This window comes from Notamacropus eugenii, chromosome 3, assembly GCF_028372415.1.
Source record: "Notamacropus eugenii isolate mMacEug1 chromosome 3, mMacEug1.pri_v2, whole genome shotgun sequence".
NCBI classification, from domain to species: Eukaryota; Metazoa; Chordata; class Mammalia; order Diprotodontia; family Macropodidae; genus Notamacropus; species Notamacropus eugenii.
In genome coordinates this window covers 303,550,369-303,578,162 of record NC_092874.1, presented here as the reverse complement: position 1 = coordinate 303,578,162, position 27,794 = coordinate 303,550,369, and the positions used below count along the sequence as shown (strand labels likewise).

General features: G+C 53.1%; 1 protein-coding gene across 6 annotated transcripts in view; it reads left to right on the top strand.

Moving 5' to 3' along the window:
• The first annotated feature begins 1,183 nt into the window (after positions 1 to 1,183).
• The window catches only part of SHANK3 (SH3 and multiple ankyrin repeat domains 3), a 69,954-nt gene continuing 43,343 nt past the window's right edge, over positions 1,184 to 27,794 (top strand). For 3 of the 6 annotated variants that reach the window (XM_072596389.1, XM_072596391.1, XM_072596390.1), the window contains exons 1-16: positions 1,184 to 1,343; positions 3,117 to 4,044; positions 5,044 to 5,247; positions 5,800 to 5,871; positions 6,267 to 6,375; positions 6,469 to 6,620; positions 6,711 to 6,878; positions 7,016 to 7,132; positions 7,844 to 7,921; positions 8,073 to 8,139; positions 11,958 to 12,282; positions 15,635 to 15,867; positions 18,015 to 18,128; positions 23,408 to 23,483; positions 23,802 to 23,884; positions 26,177 to 26,301. In XM_072596389.1, the coding sequence (XP_072452490.1) occupies positions 3,640 to 4,044; positions 5,044 to 5,247; positions 5,800 to 5,871; positions 6,267 to 6,375; positions 6,469 to 6,620; positions 6,711 to 6,878; positions 7,016 to 7,132; positions 7,844 to 7,921; positions 8,073 to 8,139; positions 11,958 to 12,282; positions 15,635 to 15,867; positions 18,015 to 18,128; positions 23,408 to 23,483; positions 23,802 to 23,884; positions 26,177 to 26,301 (2,328 nt within the window). In that variant the 5' untranslated portion in view covers positions 1,184 to 1,343; positions 3,117 to 3,639. The remainder of the gene's footprint in view (positions 1,344 to 3,116; positions 4,045 to 5,043; positions 5,248 to 5,799; positions 5,872 to 6,266; positions 6,376 to 6,468; positions 6,621 to 6,710; positions 6,879 to 7,015; positions 7,133 to 7,843; positions 7,922 to 8,072; positions 8,140 to 11,957; positions 12,283 to 15,634; positions 15,868 to 18,014; positions 18,129 to 23,407; positions 23,484 to 23,801; positions 23,885 to 26,176; positions 26,302 to 27,794) is intronic. The other 3 variants (XM_072596392.1, XM_072596388.1, XM_072596387.1) reach the window with 1 other exon arrangement.

The following is a 27,794-nucleotide window of genomic DNA, read 5'->3' as shown; positions in this document are numbered from 1 at the left end:
AAGCATGCCATCTGTGCCTTTATCCAAGTCATTGATAAAAATTTTGGACCACCCTAGAGTCAGAGGCAAGCGCTGATGCTTGAATCACTTCATTGGTGATCTCCTTCTAAGCTTACCTCAAACAATTATAAATAATTCTTTGGGGCTAGCCCTTTAACTGGTTCCCAATCCACTTAATGGTATAATCAGCTAGCCCACACCTCTATGGGCCTCCCCAGGAAGAACATGAAAAGCATAGCCAAATGTGTTGCTAAAACCTATGGCATTCTCCTGATCTCCCAGCCTGGTAATCCTGTTAGAGAAGACTGAGGTCAGCCTGGCCTGACCTATTCTTGTTAAAGTCATGCTGGCTCTGATCACTGCTGGCTTTTCTCAACATTCATGTCTATTTAAAAATGTTATAGAATAATATGCTGCAGAATTTTGCCAGGAATTGAATGAAAGCTGCTTGGCCAATAGTTTAAAGACTATCTGGTCTTTCCTTTTTTAAAAAAACATTGCTCTTCTCTAGTCCTATGGTCTCTCTCCCATTCTCCATGGTCTTTCAAAGATCATGAGGAGTGTGTTGAGGAGTAGAGCTCTTTGCAGAATCAGGAGATTCTTTGACCCCAGAAGGCAGAAGCAAGAGCACTGGTAGATACTAGAGAGGCAGATTACAGAGCCTCGAGATTCAGGTTAGGGTTACATCCAGAAGATCCTTTGAGGCCCTACAATTCTGAGATTCTAACTACCATCAGTTAGTCACTCATCCACCCATCCATCTAGCCTTACACTAATTTATGCATGAAACTCTCTTGTAGTTCATTTCTCTACTAACTAATCTTTCCATCCAACTATTGTTCAACTAGCTAGGTTAGTGAGGGAAAATTCTTGATTGAGGATAGGGGAAGTAGAGTTGGGAGTTGCCTGGAATGGGGGTGGGGCAGAGAATAACTGGCCTGAGAGAGGTGGGCAGGAAGGGTAATTTCCTTTCTCTCTAGAGCTAGGCCACAGGAAATTCAATCCTGGTCTTTCCTAAGGTGTTTCCTGCCGATAAGGCAGTGGAACCTTCCTCCATCCTGATCCCACCCCTATCCCTCACCCCTCATGTCTTCTCCTCTCTGGTCACATATCCTGCTTTCCCTCCCCCTCTCCAGGACTGTTCACCCCCCTTTCAGTCTAGCCCAACCCAACAGTCACTGGCCTTGAAAGGGACTGGTCATCCCAGTCGTGGTGGGGGTAGGGAGTCTTCCTGCCCCTGGGGAGGAAAGATTCCAGGCTCCTGGGCAGCCTGAGGGACAGACACAGCTTCTTTCATACACTCTGACTTTAAGGAGGAGGCAGAAGTCACGGAGAACAGAAGGGTCAGTGGCGACTCAGACTGCCCAGAGGCACATGTGTAGGGGGTGGTGGAGAATGGGGGTAGTGGGAGTGATCTGGGGAGAGACAAGTGGCTTTAGATTTGTGGGAGAAGGGTGGGGGGATAAAGGCCTGATCTTTCTGGGTAGTGGGGACTAATTTGGGGGAGAGGATGTATTCTTTGGGTAAGGAGGGGCTGATCTCTGTGGGGGTGGTTTCAGGGGCTCTTCTCTTTGAGAGAGTATCAGGAGTTACCTAGGTCACAGTGACCTTTTGCAAGACTCAAAGGTCTTTGGCTGTATCCCCTTTAGGGGGGTGGAGATCAGCATGATTTCTCTTAGGGAGAAAGAAGCTCTGTTCTCTCAGGAGGTTAGGGGCTGATGCTGGGAGAGTCTTATCTCTCTGGGTGGTGAGGAGCTGATTTCTGGAGGAATGATAGGAGTGGTCAGGGTACTTTTTTTCTGGGTAACTAAAGACCAATTTTCCTGGAAGGTGATGGGAAGGATTGAGGATTAGAAGCTTATTTCTTTGGGGCTGGGGTGGGGTAAGGGGCCCCTGGGAAGGGCAGAAGATGTCCTCTGTGGAAACCAGGGGCTAATCTCTCTAGAGGATATTAAGTGTAATTTTTGGGAGAGTCAGAGACTATTCTGGGGCAGGGTGGGAGAGTTGGCTCAAGAGCCAACTCCAGGTGGAGAGCATGGTTTCTCTGGGATGGAGGCGCTGTGTTATCTCTGAAGGAGTAATTGCTCTGGGCAGTCTATGCTCTCAGTGTGAGGTGGGGTGTGGAGAGAAGCGAATGAGGGGCTGTTTTGCCTGGTAGGCAACGTGCTTGATCTTCGGGACAGTTCAGTGACTGTTCTCTTGCGGAGATCAGTAGGTGGTTCGGGATTTCCTCAGCAGAGGCTAAGGGCTGATGGAGAGGGAGTAGAGACGATTCTAGGGGGACTGAGGCGTCGCTCCTTGGAAGGGGGTGCTGAACTGATACCTTTAGGGATAGGGAGGAGAGTTGTAGTCTCTTTTATCTGGGGCAGCAAGGATTGCGGAGTGGGAAGGGAAATATAGGAATGGAGAGGAACCCTCTAGGAATAGGAATCTGTGGCCCCTCGGCAGGGTACGAGGCTGTTTCCTCCGAAGGAGAAAGGGACAACTCAGGTTCTGGGCTGTTCTGGGGTGGATCAGGGGCTGTTCTCTAGGGCGGGGGCGGGGGTGGGGCGTCTGAGAGAGTTTCTAGTCTTCACTCCTGGTCTCCCGCCCCCTTCCACCCACTCGCCCCTCCCCCCACGTTGCTATGACAACGTGTAAAACTAAAAATCACTCCCGGGTGGCAGGAGGCTCTGAGCGCCCCCTCCTCTCCGCTCCCCCCTCCCCACGCAGCAACGCCCCCACCCAGTGGTTACTATGGTGACGGGGGGGGCAGGTGTCAGTCCTGGATGGGGGGGGGTAGAGAGGGAAGGACGTGGCGGGGGGGGCAAAGAACAAACTCCCTGAACTAGGTTTCCTCCCGAGGAAGGGGGGGGGGGGGGGAGAAGGCACATAAGGAGTTAAACCTCTGGGAAAACTTCACCCTTTTTGGATGGAAATAGGCCCCCCTTTAACCCTTGCTTGGCCTTGGGGATCGAGAGGCCCCAGCAGGCGGGGAGGGGCCGCTATTTCCCCCCTCCCCGGGCCTTTCATGAGAAATGGGGGGAGGGGGGAACCCGCCGCCCCCTCCCCAATTAACTCCTGTTTTTCTCTCCTCCCTTTCCTCTTGTCTCCCCCTTTTCCCTGTATCATCACAGGCCTCTCTTCCCGGCGCCCCCACGACCCCCAACATGATCTCTACCCTCTGCAGGCCCTAGGCGCTTCAGGGACTGAGGCGAAGAGCCCCCGCCCCCCTCTCATATCTGGCTACCGGACCCTCAGCATCTAAGTCCCCAACCCCCTCCCCTTTTCCTGTACCCCCAGAGCTCAGTCCCCTCAGGCCTTCCAAACCTTTCCAGGCCCCCCGAGTCTCTACTTAAACCCCACCACCTCCTCCGACCCTCCTCTTATTCCCTCAGAGCTCCTCACTTGGGGTCCACCATACGCCCCCACTCCCTCTTCCCAGTGGCGTTCTTATAGGGCCCTAGTCCCTCCAGTCTATCTCCCCCTCCCCTTAAGACCTCCAGGTCTCCTCCAGGACCTAGGTTCCAGCCCCCCTCCCCCCGGGCCCCAGCTCACCGCCCCCGCCCCCCGGGAACGAAGGCACTGGAGCCGGAGCCCGAGCCGGAGCCGGAGCCGGAGCCGGAGCCGGAGCCCGAGCCCGAGCCCGAGCCCGAGCCCATGCCGCTGAGCCGCTCGGCCAACGCCGCCCCCGCCGCCCCCTCCCCCTCCCCCGCCGAGCCCCTGGCGCTGCCTGTCCCGGCCTCGGGCCCCGGCCCGGCCTCCCCCTCCCCATCTCCTTCCCCCTCCCCCTCCCCGGGCCCCGGCCCGGCCCCCTCCCCCCTCCCTCGCAGCGCGGCCCCGGCGGCGGCGGCGGCGGCGGCGGCGGCGGCGGCGGCTGGGGGGGGGCCTGGGGGGGCGGGGCGGAGCGGGGAGTCCCCGTACGACTCGCTCCGGGCCCCGGGAGCGGCCAGCCCCGGCCCGGGCCCCGGCCCCGGCCCCGGCTCCGGCCCCGGCCCCGGTATGGATGGCCCGGGGGCTAACGCTGTGGTCGTTCGCATTGGCATCCCGGACCTGCAGCAGACGGTAAGTGAGCCTGGCCCACCAGCCCGCCCCGAAACGGGGACCCTCCCCACCTCCACCCCACCCCCATCCCTACCCTCAGATCGCTGCCCTGGCCCCCAGACCTCTTTCCTTTCCAGCCCTATACCTCCCCTCCTCCCAGCAACCGACCCCCTTTTCCTCTCAGCCGGGGTTGTTTCTTTCCCCCCCACCCCCCGCCCCAGCTCCGAAACCTCCTCCCAGCCGCAGGATCTCCACCCCCCAATCCCTGGACCTCCTCTCAGCCCCGGGACACCCTCCCTCTAGCCCCCGGATCTCATTTTATCTCCGGGACCGCCTTTCGCTAGCCCCAGGACTCCCCCCCCTCCTACCTTAGCACCCCCTTTCTTCAGTCTCTTGACCTCCTCCCGGTCCTGGGACAATTCCTCATACTCCGGTCCCTGGAACCACTATATCTCCTCCTCCCTTTCCCCTTTACCCCTCGTAGCCCTGGGACTCTCTTCTCCGTCCCCTCCCCCAATTTATGCCCGGTAATACTGAGACCACTGGCCCTTATTTCCAGACCGCCTCCCGTTTCCTAGAACACCCTAGCTCTTCTTTCCCTCCTCAAGAATCCCCCAATATCCCTGAACAGACAGACTCCCTCTCAGGCCTGGGGTCCCTCCTCACACCAGGACCAACTGCAGCCCTCCTCCCACTGGACTCCTGCCCAAGTTCGCCCCTGAAACCTGCACCTGGCGCCCTTTTCTCCCTGTCTTCCTTTTTGCCCTGAAACCCCCCCCCCCATCCTCTTCGAAGGCCGGGATGCCCTGCCCCCATTCTAGATCTACCCCCCTCCCAGGCGGGGCGGTTCTAAGCCCCACCCCCAACGGGGCTCACCCCCATGGGGCCCTCCTCCAGATCAGTTCATCGGTGGCCAGCAGAGGGCGTGACTAAAGAGGGCGCTCTAGACCCCCTAGGAACTGCGAGGAGTAAGGGGCGCACTCTGGCTCTTCTGAGTCACCCCTTCCCTCCCGTCCCCAGAAATGTCTGCGGCTGAACCCCGACGCACCCGTGTGGGTGTCCAAGCAGCGAGTGCTCTGCGCCCTCAACCACAGCCTGCAGGATGTGCTCAACTACGGTCTCTTCCAGCCCCCCTCCCAGGGCCGGGCGGGCAAGTTCCTGGACGAGGAACGTCTGCTGCGGGACTACCCGCCCAACATGGACACGCCCCTGCCCTACCTGGAGGTGGGGTTCCGGGACGGGGGCGGGGCTAGGGCGGGGCCTGATAGATTGACAGGGGTCGGAGGTTGGGGGGGTGTGAGGGGTACAGTATAGAGGGGGATGTGTGGATGGTGTGCGTGTGCGTGTGTGCGCGCGTGTGAGTGTGTGTAAAGATGTATGTAGGTACTGTGGTGTGTGTGTGTATGTGTGTGTGCGCGCGCGTGCGCGCACAAAATTGTATGTAGGTATTGGGAGGGTATGTGTGCAGTGGGGGGGGTGTGCCCAATGAGAGGTGTGTGTAGGATGGGGGAGTGTGTCCAGTGAGGGGGGCTGTATACACAGAGAGAGCTTTGTGTATCTGGTGTGTGTGCCCAGAGAAGAGCATTTGTGTGAGGGCACACAGGGAGGAATGTGTGGACACATGAAGGGAATCTGCTCCCAAGGAGGGCTGCCTGGCAGGGAACATAGCCATTTTCGGTTTCCTGTAATCCCTGAAGACTGGAGGGTGGGGATGGGCATGCCGAGGTCAATGACTGGGCTGAAACACTGCCTCGCCCTTTTTCTTCCCCTGGACAGTTCCGCTACAAACGCAGGGTTTACACCCAGAGCCTGCTGGACGATAAGCAGTTTGCAAAGTTACATACCAAGGTGATGTGGCCAAGGTTCTGGGAGGATCAGGAGACTTGAGTTGAGCGATGTGAGAGAGAGGCCCCTCTAGACTTCATTCTATCCAATCCCCTGACTCTAGGAGGGCTTTCCCTCCTTTAACCCAGCAAGAGGTCCATGGGTTAAAAAAATCACCCAAGAATATGGCCTTCCCTGGTACCTTCCTTCTCTCTTCCCCTCCAGTTTAGCCTTAATCTCTTCCCACTGGGATAAGAAATCAGTTACTGGGGTTCAAAGGCATGGCTCCAGTGTTAGGGGGAGAGAGTCAGATGAGGGATGGGCTATGCATGCCAGGGGTGGGTTAGAATCCCAGAGCCTGGGGGCCATCTCAGAGGGCTCAGCTGACAAACCAGGGCTGACACTCGTGGGTACCCTAGGCGAACCTGAAGAAGTTCATGGAATATGTCCAGCTTCACAGCACAGACAAGGTTGCCCGGCTTCTGGACAAGGGGCTGGACCCCAACTTCCATGATCCTGACACAGGAGGTGAGAAGCCAAGGCAGGGTGAGGCAGTGGCATAATGCTGACCTTCACTGGGGCCAGGCCTCATTCTGTCTTCTGATGCACTGTGATTCCCAGAGTGCCCCTTGACCCTGGCTGCCCAGATGGATAGTGCCACTGATTTACTAAAAATCCTGAGGAATGGGGGGGCCCATTTGGACTTCCGTACTCGGGAAGGGCTGACAGCCTTACACATTGCCACGCGCTGCCGGAACCCCAGTGCCCTGACGGTCAGTGGGGGAAAGGATACTGGGGAGGAGGCAGGGGAGAGAGAGAGGGAGCCCAAGGTTTTGGTGACCATGGCTCTGGACTCCCCATAGACCCTGCTGGACCTTGGGGCATCTCCAGACTACAAAGATAGCCGTGGCCTGACCCCCCTATACCATAGCGCCCTGGGTGGTGGGGACCCCCTCTGCTGTGAGCTCCTGCTCCATGACCATGCACAGATTGGGACATCTGATGAGAATGGATGGCAAGAGATCCATCAGGTAAGGAACCAGGGATGCTGCTGGGGAGAGGTGGTACTGGGGAAAGTGGTGAGACCTCCATGGAGGAATCTGAGTGGGGTGAGAGGAGGGGAATGAAGATCCTCCTCCAGCCTCTTCTCTGTCCCTCTCCCTTTCAGGCTTGTCGCTTTGGACATGTCCAACATCTAGAACATCTGCTGTTCTATGGGGCTGACATGAGGGCCCAGAATGCATCAGGAAACACAGCCCTGCATATCTGTGCCCTGTACAATCAGGTGGGACCAGTGTGTGACATGTGTGTGACCTGTGTTTAACATATGTCAGATCTGCGTGTGAGACCATTGTATGTGTATTAGAACACTGTGTATGTGAGACCTCTGTGCATGTGTGAGATCTGTGTGTGACCTGTGTCTGTGTGAGACTTATGTGTGTCACCTGTATATGTGTGTGTCCCATACAAAAATGTGACTCATCAGCATGTATCTATGGGTGTTTGCCCTGGAAAACCAAATGTGCCTTATGCCTCTCTGCCTTGTGCAACACAGGGTGTGAAGAATGCATGTGTGAGTGTCTGTACAAGCAGGTGTGGCACAGATGTGTGATATATGCATGTTGTCTGTACACACACATGTGGACACAGGTAGGCTATGTATAAAGTGTTAGATTTAGTGTCAAGAAAACTTGCCTCAGGAACTTACTTGGGCAAGTCACTTAATCTCTGTCTTCCTCAGTTTCTTCATCTGTAATATATTATATATTAATATATAATAATACACCTATTTCCCAGGGTGCTGTGAAGATTAAATGAGATAATGCATGTGAATAGCTGTGCATAAACTTTGGCATTTGTCTGTATTCCCATGGCATGACCCGTGCATATGTGTGTGTGTGTGCACACCAGTTCGGTTCCTCTGCTTCCTGTGACCAGTCCTGCTTTTGATTCTGACCTTGGTATTTTCTTTCCCTCCCCTCATCCCCCCAACCAGGAGAGCTGTGCCCGGGTTCTCCTCTTTCGAGGAGCTGATAAGGATGTTCGTAATTACAATAGCCAAACAGCTTTTCAGGTATGCAGCATGGCAGGAGCTATGGGTGCTTGTTAAGATGGTGGGGAGGTTGTCTCCTGGGCACGTTTAGGATGAGGATCAGGGAACTGGGGTGAGTGGGGGGTAGTTGAAATAAGCCACGTGACTCATTTCCCCTTCTTTTGGTCCCAAGGTGGCCATCATTGCTGGGAACTTTGAACTTGCTGAGGTCATCAAAACTCATAAGGATTCTGATGTTGGTGAGTCCCATCCTCCCCCTGCATTGGGATTACTAGGGGTTGTGAGTTCACTTGGAGACAGCAGGGGCCACTGGTCAAGGTAGGGGGAATCTTCAGTGGGATCAGTAAAGATCTGACAGAGACACTGGAATCAGAGGGGTCCACACTGTCATCAGGGTGTTAATAGAAATCTTTGGAGGTCAGAGAGGTGAGTGGGTTCAGAGCCGATGAAAGGGGGTCAGTGAGGGAAAGTGGAGGCATGAGAAGGCCATTGAGATACCCACTGGCCACAAGCCTCCCCTCTGGCTAGAATTCTTTACTCTTTTCTTGGTCTGGCCTCAGTCCTCAGTTGGTTCCTAGATTGCCTTGGTTAGTGATCCTGGAGGGGAATGGAGTGGAGGCACAGACTTTATTGGGAAAGGGAGGCTTGGGCAGGGCAGAGATCATTGCATCAGGGCAGCACAGGGTGGTTGGAGGGGTCTTGGACTTGGTGGATTTATCCCAGCTCTGCCGCTTGCTAGCTGTTCTGTGTGACCTTGGGCAAGTCACTTCCCTTTTCTAGGATTCTTATTTCTACCATGGGGATAAGAAGATTTGTCATTTTCCTCAGGGTGGTACAAGGAAAATGGTGAGCAGAAAGTGTGCTTGACATGGGCTTTGCCCTTGGCTGACTGCATGGGATGATTTAGCCTTTGGGTTGGCATTAGGCTGGGGTTTGTATGAGTTTCTCCTCAGTTGGCATTGGGGTGACACTAATGTTGAGTTTGGATTGGAGCTAGCTTAGAGTCCAGGTTCAAGTTCAAAGAAGGACCAGTGTTTATAAATATCTTTGGCACCTCATCAGGGCCATGGTTAATACTCTGGTTCAGGACACAGCTATTGGCAGTTTTTCTTGGAGAACATTTCACTTGAGGACAAAGTTATGCCTTCCAGACTTTTCTGTTTGGGGTGTGCTCCCAAGTTCTGACATGGTTTAGCAGGGTAATATGTTTCTGTGTCTAAACCATGGGTGTCTATATTTGGGTTCAAAAGTTAAGGTTAGTTAGACTCGCTACAGGATACAATCTGGAGGCCTTGGTTTGTGGGTTAGGCGTTGGTTTCTGTCTGTGATCAGGTTAGGCTGGAGTTTGAGTTAGCGTTAAGGTTGAGTTCCATTTAAAGCCATGGACATTGAAAGGTCTATGCAGGGTCAACACTGGTGGTAGGCAGCCTTCCTGGGGGTGGGATGCCTAGAGGGCCTCCAATGAGGAACACTTTTGAACATTATTTTTTAAAATAAATTCACTATTTTAAAGGACCTCTGGTCTCTATCCTGTGGGGAGTGGAGTTGCATGTATTAAGGGGATGTCTACAGTGGTGGACACCGGCTCCTTGCTTTGCCTACATGTGTCCTGTCCTGGCTCTGGGGCAGGAATCAGTGTGAGATTGTGGGAAGGATGCTGGACAGTAAAGCTTTACTCCAAACTCCAACACTAGACTTCTAACCTGGGCAAGTCAGAGACCACCTGGGACCCTCAGTTTCTCCAAAGCTGTTAAATGAGAGGTAGGGTAGACCTTTTGGGCCTCCTTCCAGTTGTGACACCTTCTCTGATTCTGTAAGATGGCAGGGTGGAGGCCAGGTCCAAGGAATGTGTCACGGCATCCAGATGACTTCTTTTCATCAAGTTCTTATGTGTGTATGTGTGCATGTGCACTCGAGATGAAGCTGACAGATGTGTTGGTGGGCAGGGTTGGGATCAAGGCATAGCACAAGAGATGCCCCTTGAGGATCCTTGGTGGTGTTTGGGTGTGAGAGAGGCCCCCTTGGCAGCCGAAGCCTCCCTGAGGACATTCTGCCTCTTAAAGAGGAAATCAGCCCAGCCTTCTTGTGGGTGGTAGTATGGGGTGGGGCGGGGGACAGTCTGCTCTCTGATTTCCTCATTTGGAGTTTTCAGTATTGGAATGAAAGGATGACTCTGTGAGTTCTCAGAACCTTGGCCTTTGATTCTCCCTTAGAGGCCAGGGTGGGGTCCAGGAAATCATAACTTTATCACACGACCTGGGAAGCCCTCCCTCTCCCAAGTGTGGTCATTTTGTTGTTGCCCAAGTGTGGTCATTTTGTTGCCCCCTACAGTATTCTCTCATGTCTCAGTCGCCATTCTCTTATGTGGCCTGCTGACAGTGCTCTCTCTGTCTCTCCATATAGTCTGCATCCCTTCACAAAATTGGAAGGGTACTTTTGGCCTTTGCTCCCCTCCCCATTCTCTCCTGTGGCCTGTAGGTGCTTACCCATTCTCTGTGACCAGAATTCAGTTATGTGACCCGATACCCATTGTCTTTCGTGCCTGAGCTGTACTATCATGTGACAAGCTCCTACATGAGCCAGGCTGGCCATGTGGCCTGACACACGACCTAATCAGCTTTCCCAAATGTGGCCTGGTCATGGCTCTCTCACAGGCCTGATCTGTTTTCTCATGGGTTCTTTAGGGTAGCCTTCCCATGGACAGTGTGCATAGCCTAGAACATCCTGTTTAGAGGTTAGGGGCGTGGGGTCTCCCCACCTTCAAAGGTTCTTTCTCTTTGAGTGGAAATTTGGGGAAACTGTAACTTGAGACAAGGGAAAGGGTAGCTGCAGAAAATCTTTCAACTTTCAGAGTTTTGTCTTTCTGAGTCTTGAGGGAGTCTGTCTTCACTGCCAAGTCTCCACTACTTCTCTCAGAGCTCCTGACCCTGGAGGATACAGAGAAGTTCCCACATTAGAAGTATGGTGTTAAGTTCTGGTTCCTGTGTTCCTGTGAGAGGCAGCAGCATATGGTGGATAGACGACTGGACCTGGAGGGAGAAAATACTGGGTTCAAATCCCACCTTAGATACTTACTAGCTGTGTGGGTTAGGGCAAGTCACTTAATTGTGCCTCAGTTTCCCCATCTGTAAAATAAGGGGTTTGGATTTGATGGTCTCTGAGGTCCCTTCTATCTCAAGAGCTGTGATTCTATGGTCTCCCCCACAATGAACCTTTCTCCTGTGTATGTATTCTGACAACACATGGTGAAGGAATTTGAGCTCTATGTCAGAGACCACAATTCCAGTGTTCTACAGGTTTGCTCATAGGTGCGGCTGGGTGCTCATGGGTTAAGTTGGGATTCCTGTGCTCTTAGGTAATGCTAGGTGTTTAGGGGTAACATCATGGGTCATGTCATGAAATATGGGCACTGATGGGGAAGGAGAAATGCTTGCATGCATTCATGGACCATGGTCGGGCTTACATATGCTGAAGGTTAATATCAGAGCTTACCTACAGTGGTGGATAGTGTCTGAACTTCTATACACCAATGAGGAATATTGAACCTTGTATGTGACAGGGCCACTATGCTCTGCTGGCCAAAGCTGAGGCTGCCAGGCTCTTCTGGGTGACTTCATAGTTGATATTCATTGATGAGACTTGGGTAGATAGAGAGATGGGTAATATCAGCACACACACACACACACACACACGCATGCATACACACACAATGTTAGAACTATCTGCCTATGGGTAAAGTTAGCATTTGTTTATCCTGATGGATAATATTGGAGATTACATGATAATGTCAGGCTGGTTGGAATCAGTGGGTAGTGTTGGCACTTGTCTCTGCTTGTGGTTAATGCCACTGTTTACATGTGCTGATGAATAATTTCAGAATTTGCATGCAGTGATGGGAAATGTCCGAGCACACTGATGGGTAACATCTGGCCTAGTGTGTATTCATGGGCTGTATTGGCACTTGTATGGACTGCTGAGTGGAGCTGATGGGCAGTATCAGAGTGGGGGAATCTTGAGGGGCCATAGGCTTCCCCTCACTTCATACCCCTTCTTCTAGTGCCATTCCGGGAGACTCCCAGCTACACAAAGCGGCGACGCCTGGCAGGTCCCAGTGGCCTGGCCTCCCCGAGGCCGTTGCAACGCTCAGCTAGTGATAATGATCTGAAGGCTGAAGCCCGATCTGGTCCCTCCCCGGGACCCTCTCTCAGAAGCCTCCCCCACCAGTTACTGCTCCAGATGCAAGAAGCAGGTATGGGACCTGTGGCAGGGATCCGAGGACCCCAAAGCCGATCCCCATCCCTTCAGCGTCTGCAAGAGGATAAGGAGAGGGACAAGGACCCCAGTGGTCACACCCTGGTCAGAGGAGGCCGAAGCAAGAGCAGGTAGGACATGGGCCAGGGCATGAAGGGACTTGGAGCAAGGGAAGGGGGGAAAAGGGGAAGGGGTTTGACCAAGAAAAAAGAATGGAGAGGGCTAAGGTGGGTGAGGGGGAGAGAAAGGGGTGATGGTGGCTGTGGGGACAGCTGGTGGGGTGCAGGGGAGGAAAGGGTGAGAACGGCTCCTGGCAGCTCCAGGCTAGCCCCCAGACTCCATGGGTTCTCTGGTTAGGGGGCCCATGATTAGGCCACTCCAAATCAGAGTCCTTCCTCTCTGCTGTTGGAGTTCCTCCCTCAGTCCTGCTGGCTCTTTGGGCTCCCATCACTAGAACCACCCCCACACCAGTATAGTGAAAGAAGGTGGGGAAGGCCAGGATGGCAGCAGCTTATTGAGTAGGACTGGCCTCAGGAGGGGGGTGCCTGTACACTTGGGACAGGATTGTTTCTGGTGGTGGTAATGGGAGGTTATAGAGGATCTCAGTAAGCTTTGTTGCTCAGCTTGAGAGTGCCAGGGTAGTGTAATCAGAAAGTACTGGATGGGAGGCAGGACACCAGGCTTCCAGTCTTAGATATGCCACTAATTAGCTCTGTGACTGATGACCCTGGTCACTGCTCTCTGGGCCTGAGATCCTTCCTCTGTAAAATGAAGGGTTTTGAGTGAAAAACCTTGATGGTCCCTTTGATGTCTGACATCCTGTCAGAGAATGGTGCTAGCTGTGTGATCTTGGGCAAGTCCCTTAACCTCTCTAGGCCTCAGTTTCTTCATCTGTAAAATGGGAGGCCACTCTAAAGCCATTGATCCTGTTGTTCCTGCCTTCTGTATACTCAGTGCTGTTATTATTGCCTTCTGTATACTCAGTTCTGTTCTCAGTTGCTGTAGGGGAGTCAGAGGGAGAAAAGCTAAAGCCTGCCTGCCCTCAGGGATCTCCCCATTTAGATGAAGGAAGGAGTTGGTTAGGGACCTGACTTAGGCACTTTCCTAGGGAAATTTATAGACTGGGGAGACTGAGGGACAACCCCAAGTCCTGCCTTCTGGGGCAGGCCAAGGCAGGGGAGGCCTAGTCCATGGCCTGACCTTATGGAACCCAAAGGCTGGGGAGAAGGAGGGAGGGGTCCTGCCTTCTGGGACCTTCTAGAGGATAGAGGAGAAACTAACCTCTGAAAGCTTAGTCTAGGAAATAAAATCTAATCCAAGCCAGTTTTCCCCTAGGCTGTATGTGCTGGAGGTGACTGGGCTGGTTCCTCAGGAAAGGTTTTATGGCTAGTTAGGGCTACAGATGGTCATGCCCTGGCTAGGATGAGATAAGTGGCAACGAGGGTGAGGTTGGTAGGTTGTATGTGGGGGCTGGGGCCAGACTGCAGGAGGAGCTAAAGTCCCGGGCTGGCCAGACAGTGAAGACTTTTTGGTCAGGGAAGATTATGGAGGCTTGAATTAGGCTGGTAAATGGCACAGAGATGGCAGGAGTGAACTGAATAAGTGGAATGGAGAGGACTGTGAGTGCAGAGGCTCTCTGGGCTTCCTAGCTCTAGGTACCAGGATGGTAGAGCTGCCCTGGATAGAGAAACAGAAGGGCTGAGCAAAGGGGAAGGCTCTGCTGGGAAGATGATGACTTCAGGTGTGTAGACATGTCAAGTTGGAGGTGACTGATAGGCAGATGGAGATTCCCAGCAGGCTTTTGGAAGAGCTTGTCTGTGGCTGAAGAAAAGATGCTGGGAGTAGAGAATCACTGACTCTCAAGCCTAAAGGGACCTAAGTCTGCCAGGAGCTGCCTCCTACCCAAGTATCGTAGGTCATACGTGGGGCTGGAGAGGTCTTTCAAGGACCCTCCTTTAACAGATGAAAAGATGGAAGTTCAGAAAATGTCAGTGACTTGCCCAGGGTCACCCAGTAAATATTTGTCAGAGATGGAACCCAGGTCTTTGTGCCTCCACTTTTATGCCTTATTTCGCACAGGTCAAAAATATATTCGCTTTTCTTAAAAGCTCCCTGTCATGTTTGACTCAAATTGAGCTAGTGGTCCACTCAAGATTGCCAGAATTTTTTTACCTGAATTTTGTCATTAGCTAGCCGTGTGTTTTTTCCATCTAACTGGTCCTTGTGAGGCTGAATTTTTTGGAACCTAAGTGGAAGACTAGGGACGTGCTGGAGAGTCATCTGCATATGATACCTGAAGCCCCTAGGGTGAATGACGTCTTTCAGTGAGAGACCCGAGAGAGGTTAGGGCTGTGCAGGGGAGGGTGGGAAAGGCAGTACTGGGGGCTAGAGGCCATGGGCGCAGCAAAGGTGACAGAGAACAGACAGCAGCCGAGGGAGGTGGGAGCCCAGTCTTTCCGCCTCGGCCCTTGACCTTGTGGTCCTGAGGACCTCCCGAGGCAGATCCCTGTGGGGAGACGGGCCTGGTGAGCGGCCGGTGTTCCAGCGGCCCTGCGCTCCTGAGGCCCCGATGAGCAGGGCAGAACTCAGGCTGGAGCGTCCTTTTTCACAAAGGAAGGCCCGGAGTTCTGCAGCTCCTCTAGCCCCCGTAGCCCTTGCAGCCCCGACTAGGCCGGGGCAGTTCCGCGGTATCGGTGGTCTGCGGGTTGATGATCTCTGCTCTTGCGCCTCAGGCTCCCCCCCAACCCCGAATCCTGGGTCCCCATTTCTCTGGGGCCCTGAATGCTGCCCTCTGGGGAAGGGTCCAGGGTCCAGAGGGTGGCTGCCCCCTACCTCTGTCCCCCTCCCACTCTCCCTTGCGCGACCGCCGCAGCAGGCAGGGAGCGAAATCTGGGCACCGAGAGGGGCGAGCTGGGCGCTCCCTGGAGCGCAGCCCCGCGGGAGCTGCCGGTCAGTGCGTCCTGAGCCGGCGCTGACAGGAGGGAATTGGGGGGCGGCGGAGAGGGCGGGGGAGCAGCGAGGGGAGGGGAGGAGAGCAGAGGGGCGGGGCGGCCGGCGGCCGTGCGCTGGTGGCGGCGGCAGCGGCGGCGGCGGCGCGGGCCGGGGGGCGGGCGGGCAGGCCGGCGGGCTCAGTGGCCAGGCGCGGGGCGCCGAGGAGCGGGGAGCGGGGAGCCGAGCCCGGCGCATGGAGCGGCGGCGGCCGCGGGCCCGGCCCCCAGCGGGCGGGCGGCGGCGGCGGCAGCAGGAGGCCCAGGAGGCGGCGGCGGCTGGGGCGGCCCCGGTCGGCAGCCCCGGGCGGCGGACGCAGCGGCTGCGGCTGCGGCTGCGGCTGCGGTGAGGCCGGCGGGGCCGGAGGAGCGGGGGGCCGGGCCCAGGCCGAGGCCGAGGCCGGGGCGCCATGGCCATGACCGAGGCCCCGGGCGCCGGCTTCGCCTGCGAGCTGCCCGCGGGCATCGCCTCCGTCACCTACGTGTTTGTCTACAGCCCCAGCGGCCCCGGCGGCGGCCCCGGAGGAGGCGGAGGCAGCGGCCCCGGAGCCCTGGGCCCCGTTGCGGCCAGCAGCCCTGCGCCCGCGCCCGCACCCTCGCCCGCGCCGCCCCGGGGCCCAAAGCGCAAACTTTACAGCGCAGTCCCCGGCCGCAAGTTCATCGTGGTAAATGCGCACAGCCCGCGGGGCGAGGGCGAGATCCCGCTGCACCGCGGCGAGGCAGTCAAGGGTGAGCCAGCGGGGACGAGAGGGGCTGGGTGACTGGCAGGCCCCTCGGGGCGGGTGAGGACGGGCAGGCGGGCAAGGAGTCGGGCACGCTTGACGGACTGACGGAGGGACCCACCGACAGCCCCGGCGGGAGGGGAGGATGGGGCTTGGGTCGTGGCTGCATCCAACCAAGGTGAGTGGGGGAGGGGGCCTAGGGATCAGAGAGCTGGAAGAGGGGGGTGTGTCACTGGGGGAGTGGGAGGGGCCTTATGGCCCTCTAGAGGAGCCCTGGGCCACAAGGATGGGTATCTGCTACTACGGAAATTCCTTTGGTCACTCTAGAGGGGTCTGGACTCCGCTGGGGTTTCCGGATCACTATGCAGGGTTCTCTTTGTCACTATGTAGGGGTCACCAGGATGGAGTATCTAGGTCGGGATTTGAGTGTCCCCCTGCCACTCTAGAGACAAAGTCACTACAGAGGGGGTTTCCTGGGTCACTCTAAGAGGGTGACCTTCTGGTGCTAGAGGGTGTGTCTGTGACACTCTGAGAGACTCCCTTTGTCACTATAGGGGGATTCTTCTACCCTTTTGTTTTCAAGTGGCTCTCTGGCACTATGAGGAGATCCTCTGGTACTCTGAGTGGTCTGACAGGGGCCCCTCTATCCTGATGGGGGCTTCTGTCACTATGACAGATAATCCTATGTTGGAATATCATGTCACTACGGTATCTGTATCAGGCATAGCCACTATGGAATCTGTTTAATTGGAGGGGGCTTTCACTGTCCTTCAGTGTCCTGTGAGGGGGCCCTGTATCACTGTCAATCTGAGCTTCTGAACCTGGGTTCCGTGATTGTGTGTGTTCTATACATTTTGCAGACTGTGTTTCAGTATAATTGTTTTTCTCTGGGATCATACATATTTCATCTTATTTTCTTAAAACCATGATTTTGACAAGGGCTTCACCAAACTGCCCAAGGGGGCCTGGACACATAAAAGGTTAAGGACCCCTGCTGAAGCATGCCTCTGTGTCTTTGGGTGGGAGGAATCCCTTCTGTCAGTAGAAGAGGGGTTCCTGGCTCACTGTCACTCTAGGAAGACCTGTGTTACTTCAGGGTATCCTTGGGTCACTTTGTTAGGGAATCTTTGTCAATGGGGGTTCTTTGTAAATATCGCAGGTCCTCATGTCAGTGGGTTCCCTCAGTCACTGTAGATTGGGTTCTGTGTCACTCTGGGGGAACCTATGGTTTTATATACTATGTCTCTGTGGGATGTGCCTTTACTCCCCAAAGGAGGCCATTTGGTCAGTTTCAAGAATCCCTGTGTCACTATGAAGGTGGGGGTGGGGGTGTCCTTTCCACTAAAGGGGCTTCCCTGTGTCCTTTTCAGGGGGAGTATACTTGGCTCACTCTATATGTGTATATTACATAGATATAAATGGAGCCCCTCTGTCATTATGGGGGTACCCTGTTACAATAAGGGGTTCCCATGTCACTCTGAGTTGTCTTATTATAAACTCAGCTCTTTAGTTCTGTCTCAGAGAATTGGCTTGGACCTCTGTCCCATCCTACCTTTTGGGGCATCTAGGCCTTGGGCCTCTGGGTCAATTACAAGGTCTGAGGCTCTGCCTCCTTCCAGGTGCGGCTTGGTTCCTGGCCCAATCCCCTGGGAGATGGGGGTGGGATTGATGAGAAGGATCTATTAGGAAGAAGATGGGGAGAGGGAATAGAGGTGGGATGGAGAAGGAAGGATAGGAATGAGGGACTTGCCAAAGTACCTTTTATTTTCCCATAGCCCCCTGACTCTGTCTGCTTCTCTCTTATTTTTTTTCCATATGTCTTTCTGTTTCCTTCTCTCTGTTTCTCTATCTCCTCTCAGTCTTTACTTTATCCTGTTTTTTCTTTTTTTAAAATCTCCTATCCCTCTTTTTTGTACCCTGGAAATTTTTTCCCCTCCTTCTTTACCTCTTTCTCTGTCCTTCCTCCCCTCCCCCCACTTGTTCATTCTGTTTGGTTCCCATCTGCTCTTTTCTCTTCTCCCAGTGTCTAGTCCCAAATTGTCTAAGGGACAGAGCTGGAGGAGGGGGATGGGAGAGGACACTGGGAAAGAAGGCACCCAGAGAAGGTGGGGGGGGGGGGTTCTGTGTGATGCATCTGTCTGTCTGTCCTCCCAGTGCTCAGCATCGGGGAGGGCGGTTTCTGGGAGGGAACGGTGAAAGGCCGAACCGGCTGGTTCCCAGCTGACTGCGTGGAGGAGGTCCAGATGCGTCAGTATGACACGCGGCATGGTGAGTGACCCTTACCTGCTCTCCCAGAGAGATCCCTTACCTTCACATGGACCTTGCCCATTGCTCACCTCCATGGGAAGTACATACCCAGATTTTCAGAGACTGATAGGAGCATATGATAAGCACCCACAAACATGCACCTGTAACATGTGCCCTGATGCACAGATCATGTGAATACACATTTGTCCATACACATTCAGCCCACAATGTACTCTATACATGTGTGTTCATATGATACACACACCACATGGACATGCATGCATCATATGACATGAGCTCTGCACTCACGTGTGCACATACAGGTGCTTGGGGAGAAGCTCCTGCCTAGGCAAGTGACAGGGGAAGGGAGAGAGAAAGGGAATGGGAGGGAAGGAGGAGGTCACTGTAGGACAAAAGGCGCCTTTCCAAATGGCCAGATTGCCCAAGTGAGTGGAGCAGGGAAGCCCACAGAGCATGGCCAGTTGGGGCAGAAGAAAAATTAGGCCAGAGCCTGGGAGGAGCAGCCTGTGGGCGGCCTCCGGGCCTGGGAGAGGCCCTGGCACCTTGGAGAGGGAGGGGCCTGATAGATGAAGGAATGAGGAGGAGAGAGTAGCAGGGATGAAGAAGGACTCCTGCTCAGGCCCAGCCTAGAAGGGGCCAGGGGGGCCATTCGCCTTTCCCACTGTCTCTGGAGGTAGCTCATGCAGGGCTATGTGGCAGTGCATAAATGCATAGGATCTTTTCTACCCGAGTGGACATAGAGGGTACAAGAGACAGACTGGTACAAGGGAAAATGGACTGGACCTGGCCAGCATCAGAGGCCCCAACAGTCAAGCCTGGCTCTACCCCTTCCTATGTGTGTGATCTTGAGCAAGTCACTGAACCTCTGACCTCAGAGGCTTCCTCAACTATAAAAAGTTGGAAGTGGAGATCCTCTGAAGATCCTTCTAGCCCTAAATCCTATGATTCCTTGGAAAAATTGTGGGCTCAGAAGGGTTGGCATCTCCAGATGTGAAGGACCACTGGGAGAAACTGGATTTGGTTGCTGGAATGTATGCTTGGTCCTTGCCTGTGGCCCTTGGGCCAGAGGACTGGCCAACTACCTGTAGGACTCCTGTCTGTCCAAAGGACTCCAGAGGGGGTTCCTGGGAACTCCAGATTGGTGAGTCAGAAGTGGAACAGAACTTAAGTGGCCTTAGTAGGCTGAAGGATTGACTGCCTGGGTCTGGTGGAGGTCTAGATCTTTGGGACTCTGGGAGGGGGCATATGAACATGTAGATCAGGGAAACTAGGGAGCAGGATCTTTTTGTGCGCAGGACAGCTGAGTTACTGTGGGCCTGGCAGCTTTTAAAATTGTGCCCAAGGAAGCAGTGTAGAGACAGCGTCAGGCTGAATAACCATCCTCTTGGTGCTTCTCTCGCTTCTCTGACTGTGGCTGGCCTCTGAGGGCCTATGCTATTGTTGACCTGCCTAGGAATGTTTTCATAGCTGAGGTGGCTGAGGTGGCCTTGGGCCTCTGGCAAGCAGAACTGAGGAGTGGCATTTACCAAGGCCCTACTGGGTCCTAGGCTCTGTGCTAGGTCAGGGAAGTGGAAAAACAAAAACAAGTGTCCCTGTCGTCATGGACCTGATCCTCCACTCTTGAGACCATGTGGTATCTTAAGAGTATCTTAAGACTGAAGAGTGGCCGGCAAACCCTGCTATGGGCTAGAGTGTGGTAAAGCATGGAGGGAAAAGATTCCAAGGCACTTTCAGGGTGTTGGCACCACTACAGCCAGAGGCCAGTGCCACCTAGGAAGGCTGGGCACTGCCAGCATAGAGCTTGGAGACCATGTCCTGACCCCAGGCTGTCTGTCTGAAGCCTGTGAACATCTAGAGGGGCACTGACTATAATGGTGAAGCTTTGGTCTGAAAAGGCAGAAGTCTTGGAGGGGCAGGATGAGAGCTGAGAAAGTCACCAATAGGGCAGTCCGAGGGTCTGGGGATACAAGTGTGCTACCCAGACCCCAGTAAAACTTGGCTCCTGGACATTCTCTCTCATCTTCCACAGTGAGGGAGTGTGTGTTAGAGGAGGCCCCAAAAGGTCACTGCAAGGATAGCGTTGGATGGCATCTGACACAAGGTCTGGCACAAAGGTACTCATGAAGTCTGTGGGACTGTCTGGCTAAGTACAAAGGTCAAGACCAGGTCAGATTGTAGTTGGTCAGCTAAAATAGAAAGGAATGAAGAGGAGGCACAGGGTTGGTCCCATTCATTTTTAGGGGAGTCGCTGTGGTCAAGAAGGAAAGAAGTTATAAGCCGTGGGCTCAGCCCTGGAGGGACAGGCAGGCAGTCTGGAGTTAGAGGGACCTACAGACAGAAGGAATCAAACATCAGAGCTACGCAGTCTGTGCTGAGTGCCAAAAGAAGGTTGTACATGATGGACAGGCCTGGTGTTGAGCCCTTGGTCTGCTCCATCTTTAATGCATTTGTGTTGAATGAATGAAGTTCTCATAGGCAGAAAAGCCTTTATAGGAGACCTAAAACCTATGCAGAAACTTAGGGGAAAGGGAATAATGGAAAGGGGATTTGGGGGGATGAGCAGGTGTTCCTAGGGGGCCTCATTACAGCAGCCCTTGAATGCCACTGTAAGGTGTTTGCAGTTTGTTAGGTATGGAATATACTCAGCTTAGCATCTGAAGAGCTATCTGGAAAATATGCTTTGGGCTAAGCAGCTGCTCGGGGAGGTCTCTTCCTCTGCTCATGTCTGTGATTCTCTGAAATGGGAAGCAGTGGGGTGATTGGGTCAGCCTAATGCATTAGGGAGATAACTCCTAATGTGGATGGGATGAATCAGAGGGCCGGATGCTGGTTGGGGATAATTGCAGAATGTTAGCCACTAGAAGGGACTGTGGACACCCTAAAATTCAGGCCCCTTCATTTTGACAAAGAAGGAAACTGAAGCCAGGCCTAGAGAGAAGAGAGTGGCATGTAGGCCTGAGTCTGCAACCCAGAAGTTCTGCTCTAGGCTAGTTGTGAAAAGTGTTGAGTGAGGTCCAGAAGGAGGACGAGCACACAAGGGAGGCAGATAAGGGGACTTGGAGACAGTCAGCAGAGGGGGAATCCACAGGACTTAGTTCAATTCAAACAGCATTTATTAATCACCTACAGTATACAAGGACTTGTGAAGGCCCTGCCATCCAAAGGAACTTGGGAGCAGTTGAGATATACTTGAATAACTCAGATATAAATTAGAAAATGACAAAGTATCTGAGGAAGGGTCACCTGGAGGATAGGTGGTGATTCAGAGGGGAGGATGGTCTCTGTGAGAGGGGTCATGTTATGGCAGAGATGGCTGAGCCGCAGGCAGACATGGAAGGAGAAGGGGCCATTCCAGGCACGTACATGCAAGAAGGTGGAAGAAGGCAGGAGGAACACAGGGAGGCCAGGGTGGCAGGGGTATAGCCACAAAATAAGGTGGGAAAGTTCCATTGGAGCCAAATAGTGGAATCAAGCAAGCAATAAGCATTTATTATACATCTACTATGAGGCAAGCTATGTGCTAGGCCCAGAGGATACAGTACAAAAGAAGGAACAATTTCATTATATTCTAATGGAGAAAGTCTGGAACATCAAGCTAAGCAATGTCCATTTCATTCCATGGGCAAGTGGGGGCCATGAAGGGTTTTGGGCACAGGACAGACAGGGTGAGATCACGGCAGCTTGTGAAAGATTGATCAAAGAGGAGACTAAAGGCAGAGGCTGTTGCAATACTGAGAAGAGATGAAAAATCTAGGGCCTAGCACCTGACTGGATTTGGGAATTGTGGAGCAGGGAGGCACAAAACTCTATATACCACAGACAGAAGCCCGTCAGCCCTTGCTTGCATGCTGCTTACTTTCTGTGGTCACGACCAGGCCTGAGGGAGGCAGCTGTGCCGCTGCCAGGCCCAGAGAGTGGGGGCTGGGCCTGCAGAGTTCATCGTGCCTGGACCAAAGCCAGAAGCTGGTGCTGTGGTGAGTAAGGATTCTCTCACAGGAAGAGCACATTGCCTGAGTGGTTCCTGAGCCTCCTGGATGGCTGCCACTCACCTCTGGGGCTTGGCATCAGTGTGCATCAGGAAGAACCAAGGCTTCTGCCCACAGGGAGCTGATAGTCTGCTGGGGAAACAGAGGCTGATGGAGAATTGAAAGAGCTCAGTAGAACTAAGCCCCTCATCTCAGAGGAGCTGACTGAGTCTCAGAGGAGTTAAAGCTTGCTTCTGGTCACACAGGGAGCAAACAGTCCAGCTGAGAGGCAAAGCTCCATACTTGAGGCTTTCTCTGTCCTGGTAATATGACAGTTTAGAGCTCAGTGTGCATGCATGCAGGTGCACACACACACAGGCACACAAAGACACACATAGAAATACACACACAGACCCGGACACACGGACACAGACACAGATACACACAGAGACATAGAGACACACAGGCATACAGATGCACACAGAGACACACACACATGCACACAGAGACTCACAGACACAGACACACAGAGACACATAGACACAGATACATACAGATACACACAGACACACATACACAGAGATATACACATGCACACAGAGACAGAGACAGAGACACAGAGACACGGATACATACAGACACACAGATACATACACAGACACACAGATGCACACAGACACACACATAGACACACACAGATACACAGAAATACATATATACAGACACATAAACAGATACAAACATGGACACACATATAGACACAGACACACAGATACACACAGACATACACAGACACACACACAGAGACACAGCACACACACAGACACACAGATACACACAGACATAGACACAGCACACACAGAGACATAGCACATACACACAGACACAGCATACATACACACACATATATACATACACACATATACATGCACACATACTGCCCAGCCTCCCTTTACTTTCATATCAGTCTTGGTCTGACCTCAGTTGCTCTGACTGCTGTTGGAGGCTGGTTTTTTTTTGCTAGGTCCTGGGATCAGGGAACGCCCAGATCCCAGCTCTTCAGTGTCCTGAAGCTTCAAGGAGAGTTCATGGCTCAGGCGCTGGCCTAATTCACCACCAGGCCCTTCTTTCTAACCTCCCCTAGCTTTGGGGGCCCCCATGGCCATAGAATCCTGCTTCCTCCATTCTCTGAACTCTCCCTCTTGGCCATTGGGCTGAGATAAGGGTTCCTGGAAGCAAATTCTGGTTGAAGAGGGAAGGGGAAGAGAGGGGAAGGAGACTTCCTCTAGTACCTGAAAGTCCCCTCTCCCCCAGAAACACGTGAGGATCGAACCAAGCGCCTTTTCCGACATTATACTGTGGGCTCTTACGACAGTCTCACCTCACACAGGTATGGAGCTGGGTTGGGGGGTGGCTAGAAGGGATGGGGAAAGGGAGGTGGCAGAATGGGACTATCAGAGTTAGCATTTGGGGTTTGGGGGCCAAGGTGCTGATTCCCCTCCCCCATGCATTTGACCACCCTTTCCACCTTTCTGCTCCCCACGAGATGCATCTGGATGGAAAGACGTTCCATAAGACAGTCACACTAAGGTCTCTCTCCCATATTGTCCACTGGGGGCAGTCACAAGTTGGGGAAGGAGTTAGGGCCTGGGAGGGCCTGGGTTGAAAAGGCTCCCCCCTTTCCCTTTCTTTTTCTCTCCTCCTCCAGTGACTACGTCATTGAGGACAAGGTGGCTGTCCTGCAGAAGCGGGAGCAGGAGGGTTTTGGCTTTGTCCTTCGAGGAGCCAAAGGTAACTGAGTGGGATGGGAGAACCATGGTGACAGTTGGGGGCGGGGAGCGGGACTGTCCAGAGGGTGAATGATACAGTATCCAGAGTAGGGGGCAGGAGGAGTGGGGAGCACACAGAACAGGGGATGTGGAGGTGGGCAGAGATAGGTTTTTTTAGGATGGGGAGAACAGATGGGGAACAGGGCACATGTATAGAAGATAGTAGCCCAGATGGGGAGGGAGTAGGGGCCTAGATGGGGCTGGTGATGAAGAGTGCTATTCACCATCACGCTGCTTCTATCCCCAGATGGTGACTCTGGGCCTTGACCCCAGGAACAGCCATGCTACTTCATGTCCCCAAAGTTGTCTTCCAAATGACCCCTTAGAAGAGAGCTTCTTGGTCCAGTTTGGAGCAAGTCCCTAGTTTTGGGCTCTTCCTTTCCCTCAGTAGCTTCTGACATAAGCAGGGAATTCTGGAGTTGGAAGGGGCCCTGGAGGCTAAGTTCAGCCCTTCATTTTACAGAAGAGAAAACCAAGGAAGAGTGATGTTAAGTGACTTACAAGATCATAGGATCATAGATTTTGAGTTGGAAGAGACCTTAAAGGTCATCAAATCCATGCCCCACATTTTGCAGGCCCAGAGAAATAAAGTGTCTTACTTAGAGTCACACAGTTAATAATTATCAGGTAGAATTCAAACTCAGGGCACCTAGGTGGTACAGTAGATAGATCCCTGAGCTGGGATTCAAGGAAATCTGAGTTCAGATCCAGCCTCAGACACTTACTAGCTGTGTGACCCTGAGCAAGTCACTTAACCCTTATTTGCCTCAGTTTCTTATCTATAAAATGGAGGCACACTTATGAAGAATATGGAAAACCACTCCAGTATCTTTGTCAAGAAAATCTTGTGGACAGAAGTCTATGGGGTCACGTTGAGTCAGACATGACTGAATGACAAGGATTCTAACTCAGGACCTCCTGACCTGGGTTTAGCACCCTGTCCATTCTGCTATTCACGGTGGACCACTCTCCCAACTCTGGGACTCTCCCTTTGAATTCCTTCTACACAGCTTCCTCCTGAAGGGGGAACTTCCTTTTATTTCCACTTAGCCTAGGAAAGTGCTTCCTCTCCAAAGATCCCCATGTAGCATGAAATGTAGTTAAGAAATTGAGGTAAACTACAAAGAAGTAGGAAAAGGGGCACAGGTGCACCGACTCTGGGGAAGACCTGTGTTCAAATCCAGCCTTCAGTGCTTATTACCCATGAAACCTTAACCTTCATGGGGTCCGAATTTTAGCATCTGTAAATGGAAGGAGCTCTTGATGGCCCCTGAAGACACCCTAGATCTAGTCTTCGTTCAAACTCTCTGTCTTCAGTTTCGCCCTTGTAATGTGAAAGGATTGGCCCCCTGGCCTTGGAAGCCTCTTCCGATCTCAGCTCAGGGTTCAGGGATCCTTCATTTCCTGGGCTGAGCTGACTCTCCGCTGGCCCATCCTAGGCACCTGCCACAGGGGGGCGCTTGTCCTCTCTTTTTTCCATTAGCTCCTGTGATGTCTTCCTTTCCCTTTTCCCTACTCTCTTGTACTGGAAACTTTGGAGACCGGTTGGCTACAGTGTAGCTGGCTTGGGTAACTGGCTATATTGTAACCAGCTGGAGCTTCCTGTGTTTGGTCCCAGTGGGAGGGATGGTGGGGATAGTTGGGACGGTCTTTTCCTGAGGAGGACCCCTCTCCTTCCCCCCCATCATTGGGAGCTCTTGGGGGGGTGGAAGAACAAACTCTCGGGATGGGGGCTACAGCTCTCTGTCATCTCCTGATTTGTCCCCAGCTTGGATCCCTGATTTGGGATCCTTGTGCCCCGAACCCCTGACCCCATTTGCAGGGTTTCCCTTTCTATCTCCACTTACCAACTCCTGTCTTTCGTCAGCCCCGTTTCCTTTTCTCCAGACCCATGTTGTCTTCTCCTCTCACCATGTTTCTTTCCTCCCACCCAGCACCTTTCTGGGCTCTCTTCCTCAATAGCACTCCGCCTTCCCTCCCTGATCTTTCTCCCAGAGTCCTTTCTTTCTCCTGTCTTTCTTGCATACTTCCCCTCTTATTGACCTAACAGAATGGCAGTTCCTTAAGGATAGGGCCTGTCTCACTTTTGCCTTTGTGTCTCTACTGCCTCTGGGCACACAGTAGGCACTTAATACATGCTTGTTGATTGATTGAGGGGTTGACTGATCCACTGACTCCTTGATCCTCATCTCTCTCCATCTTTGTGCACTTGTTTCTCCTGGCTCACATGTCCCTTCTTTGCATCTCTCAATAGCAGAGACCCCCATTGAAGAATTCACACCAACCCCAGCCTTCCCTGCTCTCCAGTACTTGGAATCTGTGGATTATGAGGGTGTGGCCTGGAGGGCAGGACTCCGGACAGGAGACTTCCTTATTGAGGTGAGTTTTTGTGCCCCCCATCCCAAGCCCTACCCCTTTCCACTTGATTGAGCAATCCAGCATGTATTTAGTATCTACTGTGTGCAAAGCCCCAGGCTGGGGATGAGGGAGAGACCATGATTCCAGGAGACATGATACTTACTCAAGCTCACAGCCCATAGGGAGGTAGGCCACATGTGCACATCACTGTGGACCCCAGGGCCCAGCCCTGGGACATTTGTTGACTTGAACTGGGAAGTGGATTTGGAATAAGAGGTCTTAGAGAGTCTTTCTCAGCTTTGTTCCTTCCTGCCTGGTGACAATGAATAGAGTCAAACCTTTCGCCTTCTGGGTGGCCTTAGTCTCCTCCTCTACAGATGTCCCCAAGGTCCTTTCTGCTTGAGATCTTGTGGTCTGATGAATCAAACTGAGCACAAAATGGAGCAATTGAAGGGTAAAGGAGACTCAGAAGAAAAGGATCCTGAGATCTTGGAGGAAGGAGGGACTATTTCCTCTATGGCCATTCTCATTTCCCAAAATTTCCATGCCCCCAAAATCATAACCTGTGTCTTCGTTTCCTCCTTCAGTCTCTCCCTTGTTGTCCCTCCACCACTGCCCTCCCTGCTCTTCACCTTTCTCATTCCCTCTTCTGCTATCCTCCTAGGTTTCCCCTAGGGCCCAGTTCTTCTCCCACTGACCTGACCAGCTCCTTCCTAGCCCTCTCTAAGAGTTGGGTACAGAAGAACAAGCAATAGGCTTGGAATCAGGAAGACTGTTTAGTTCAAATCCTGCCTCAGACGCTTCCCAGCTGTGTGACCCTGGGCAAGTCACTTAGTTCTAAGCAATGGGTACAATAAGAGCATCTGTCTTATGGGGTCATTGTGAGGCTCATAGCAGATATTCATAAAACACGTTTCTTCTGTAGATGCAAGCTATTATTATGATAAATTCCTCATTCACTCCCCTTCTCTTGGCTTGTCCAACCCTTGTCATGCTCTCCCCATTCCTAGACTAGCTTATGCTAGGCTCACAACCCACCCCATCTCCCTTTCCCCATTCAACCATAGTCTCTTTTAGCCCTCACTCTCTTCACCTACTCCTTCCACCATCACCTTGGTCCTTCTCCGGTCCTTGTACCACTGCTGCCCTCAGCCTTCTTAGACCATTAGGCTGTCTTCCCCCAGCCCAAGCCCTTCTGCCATGTATACTTCTAGTTTTGCTCTAGCCCAGCCTCCTGTTCTATTACAACCCTATTCAGCCCTTCCTAGCCCCTCCCATTATCACCCTGGCCTTTGTTCTTCCAGCTCCAGTAAATGGGTCATTTGAGACTGTCCTCCTTCTCTCCCTCCCTCTCTCCTCAGCCTTTCTGATGCCTTATATGTGACATAGTGAACAGATCAGGTGTTGGAATTGGAGTCTGCAAGGCCCGGTTTCAAATTCTACCTGTGATACTTTCTAGCTGTGTGACCCTGGGCAAGTCACTTAACCTTTCTGAGTCTCTGTTTCCTCATTTG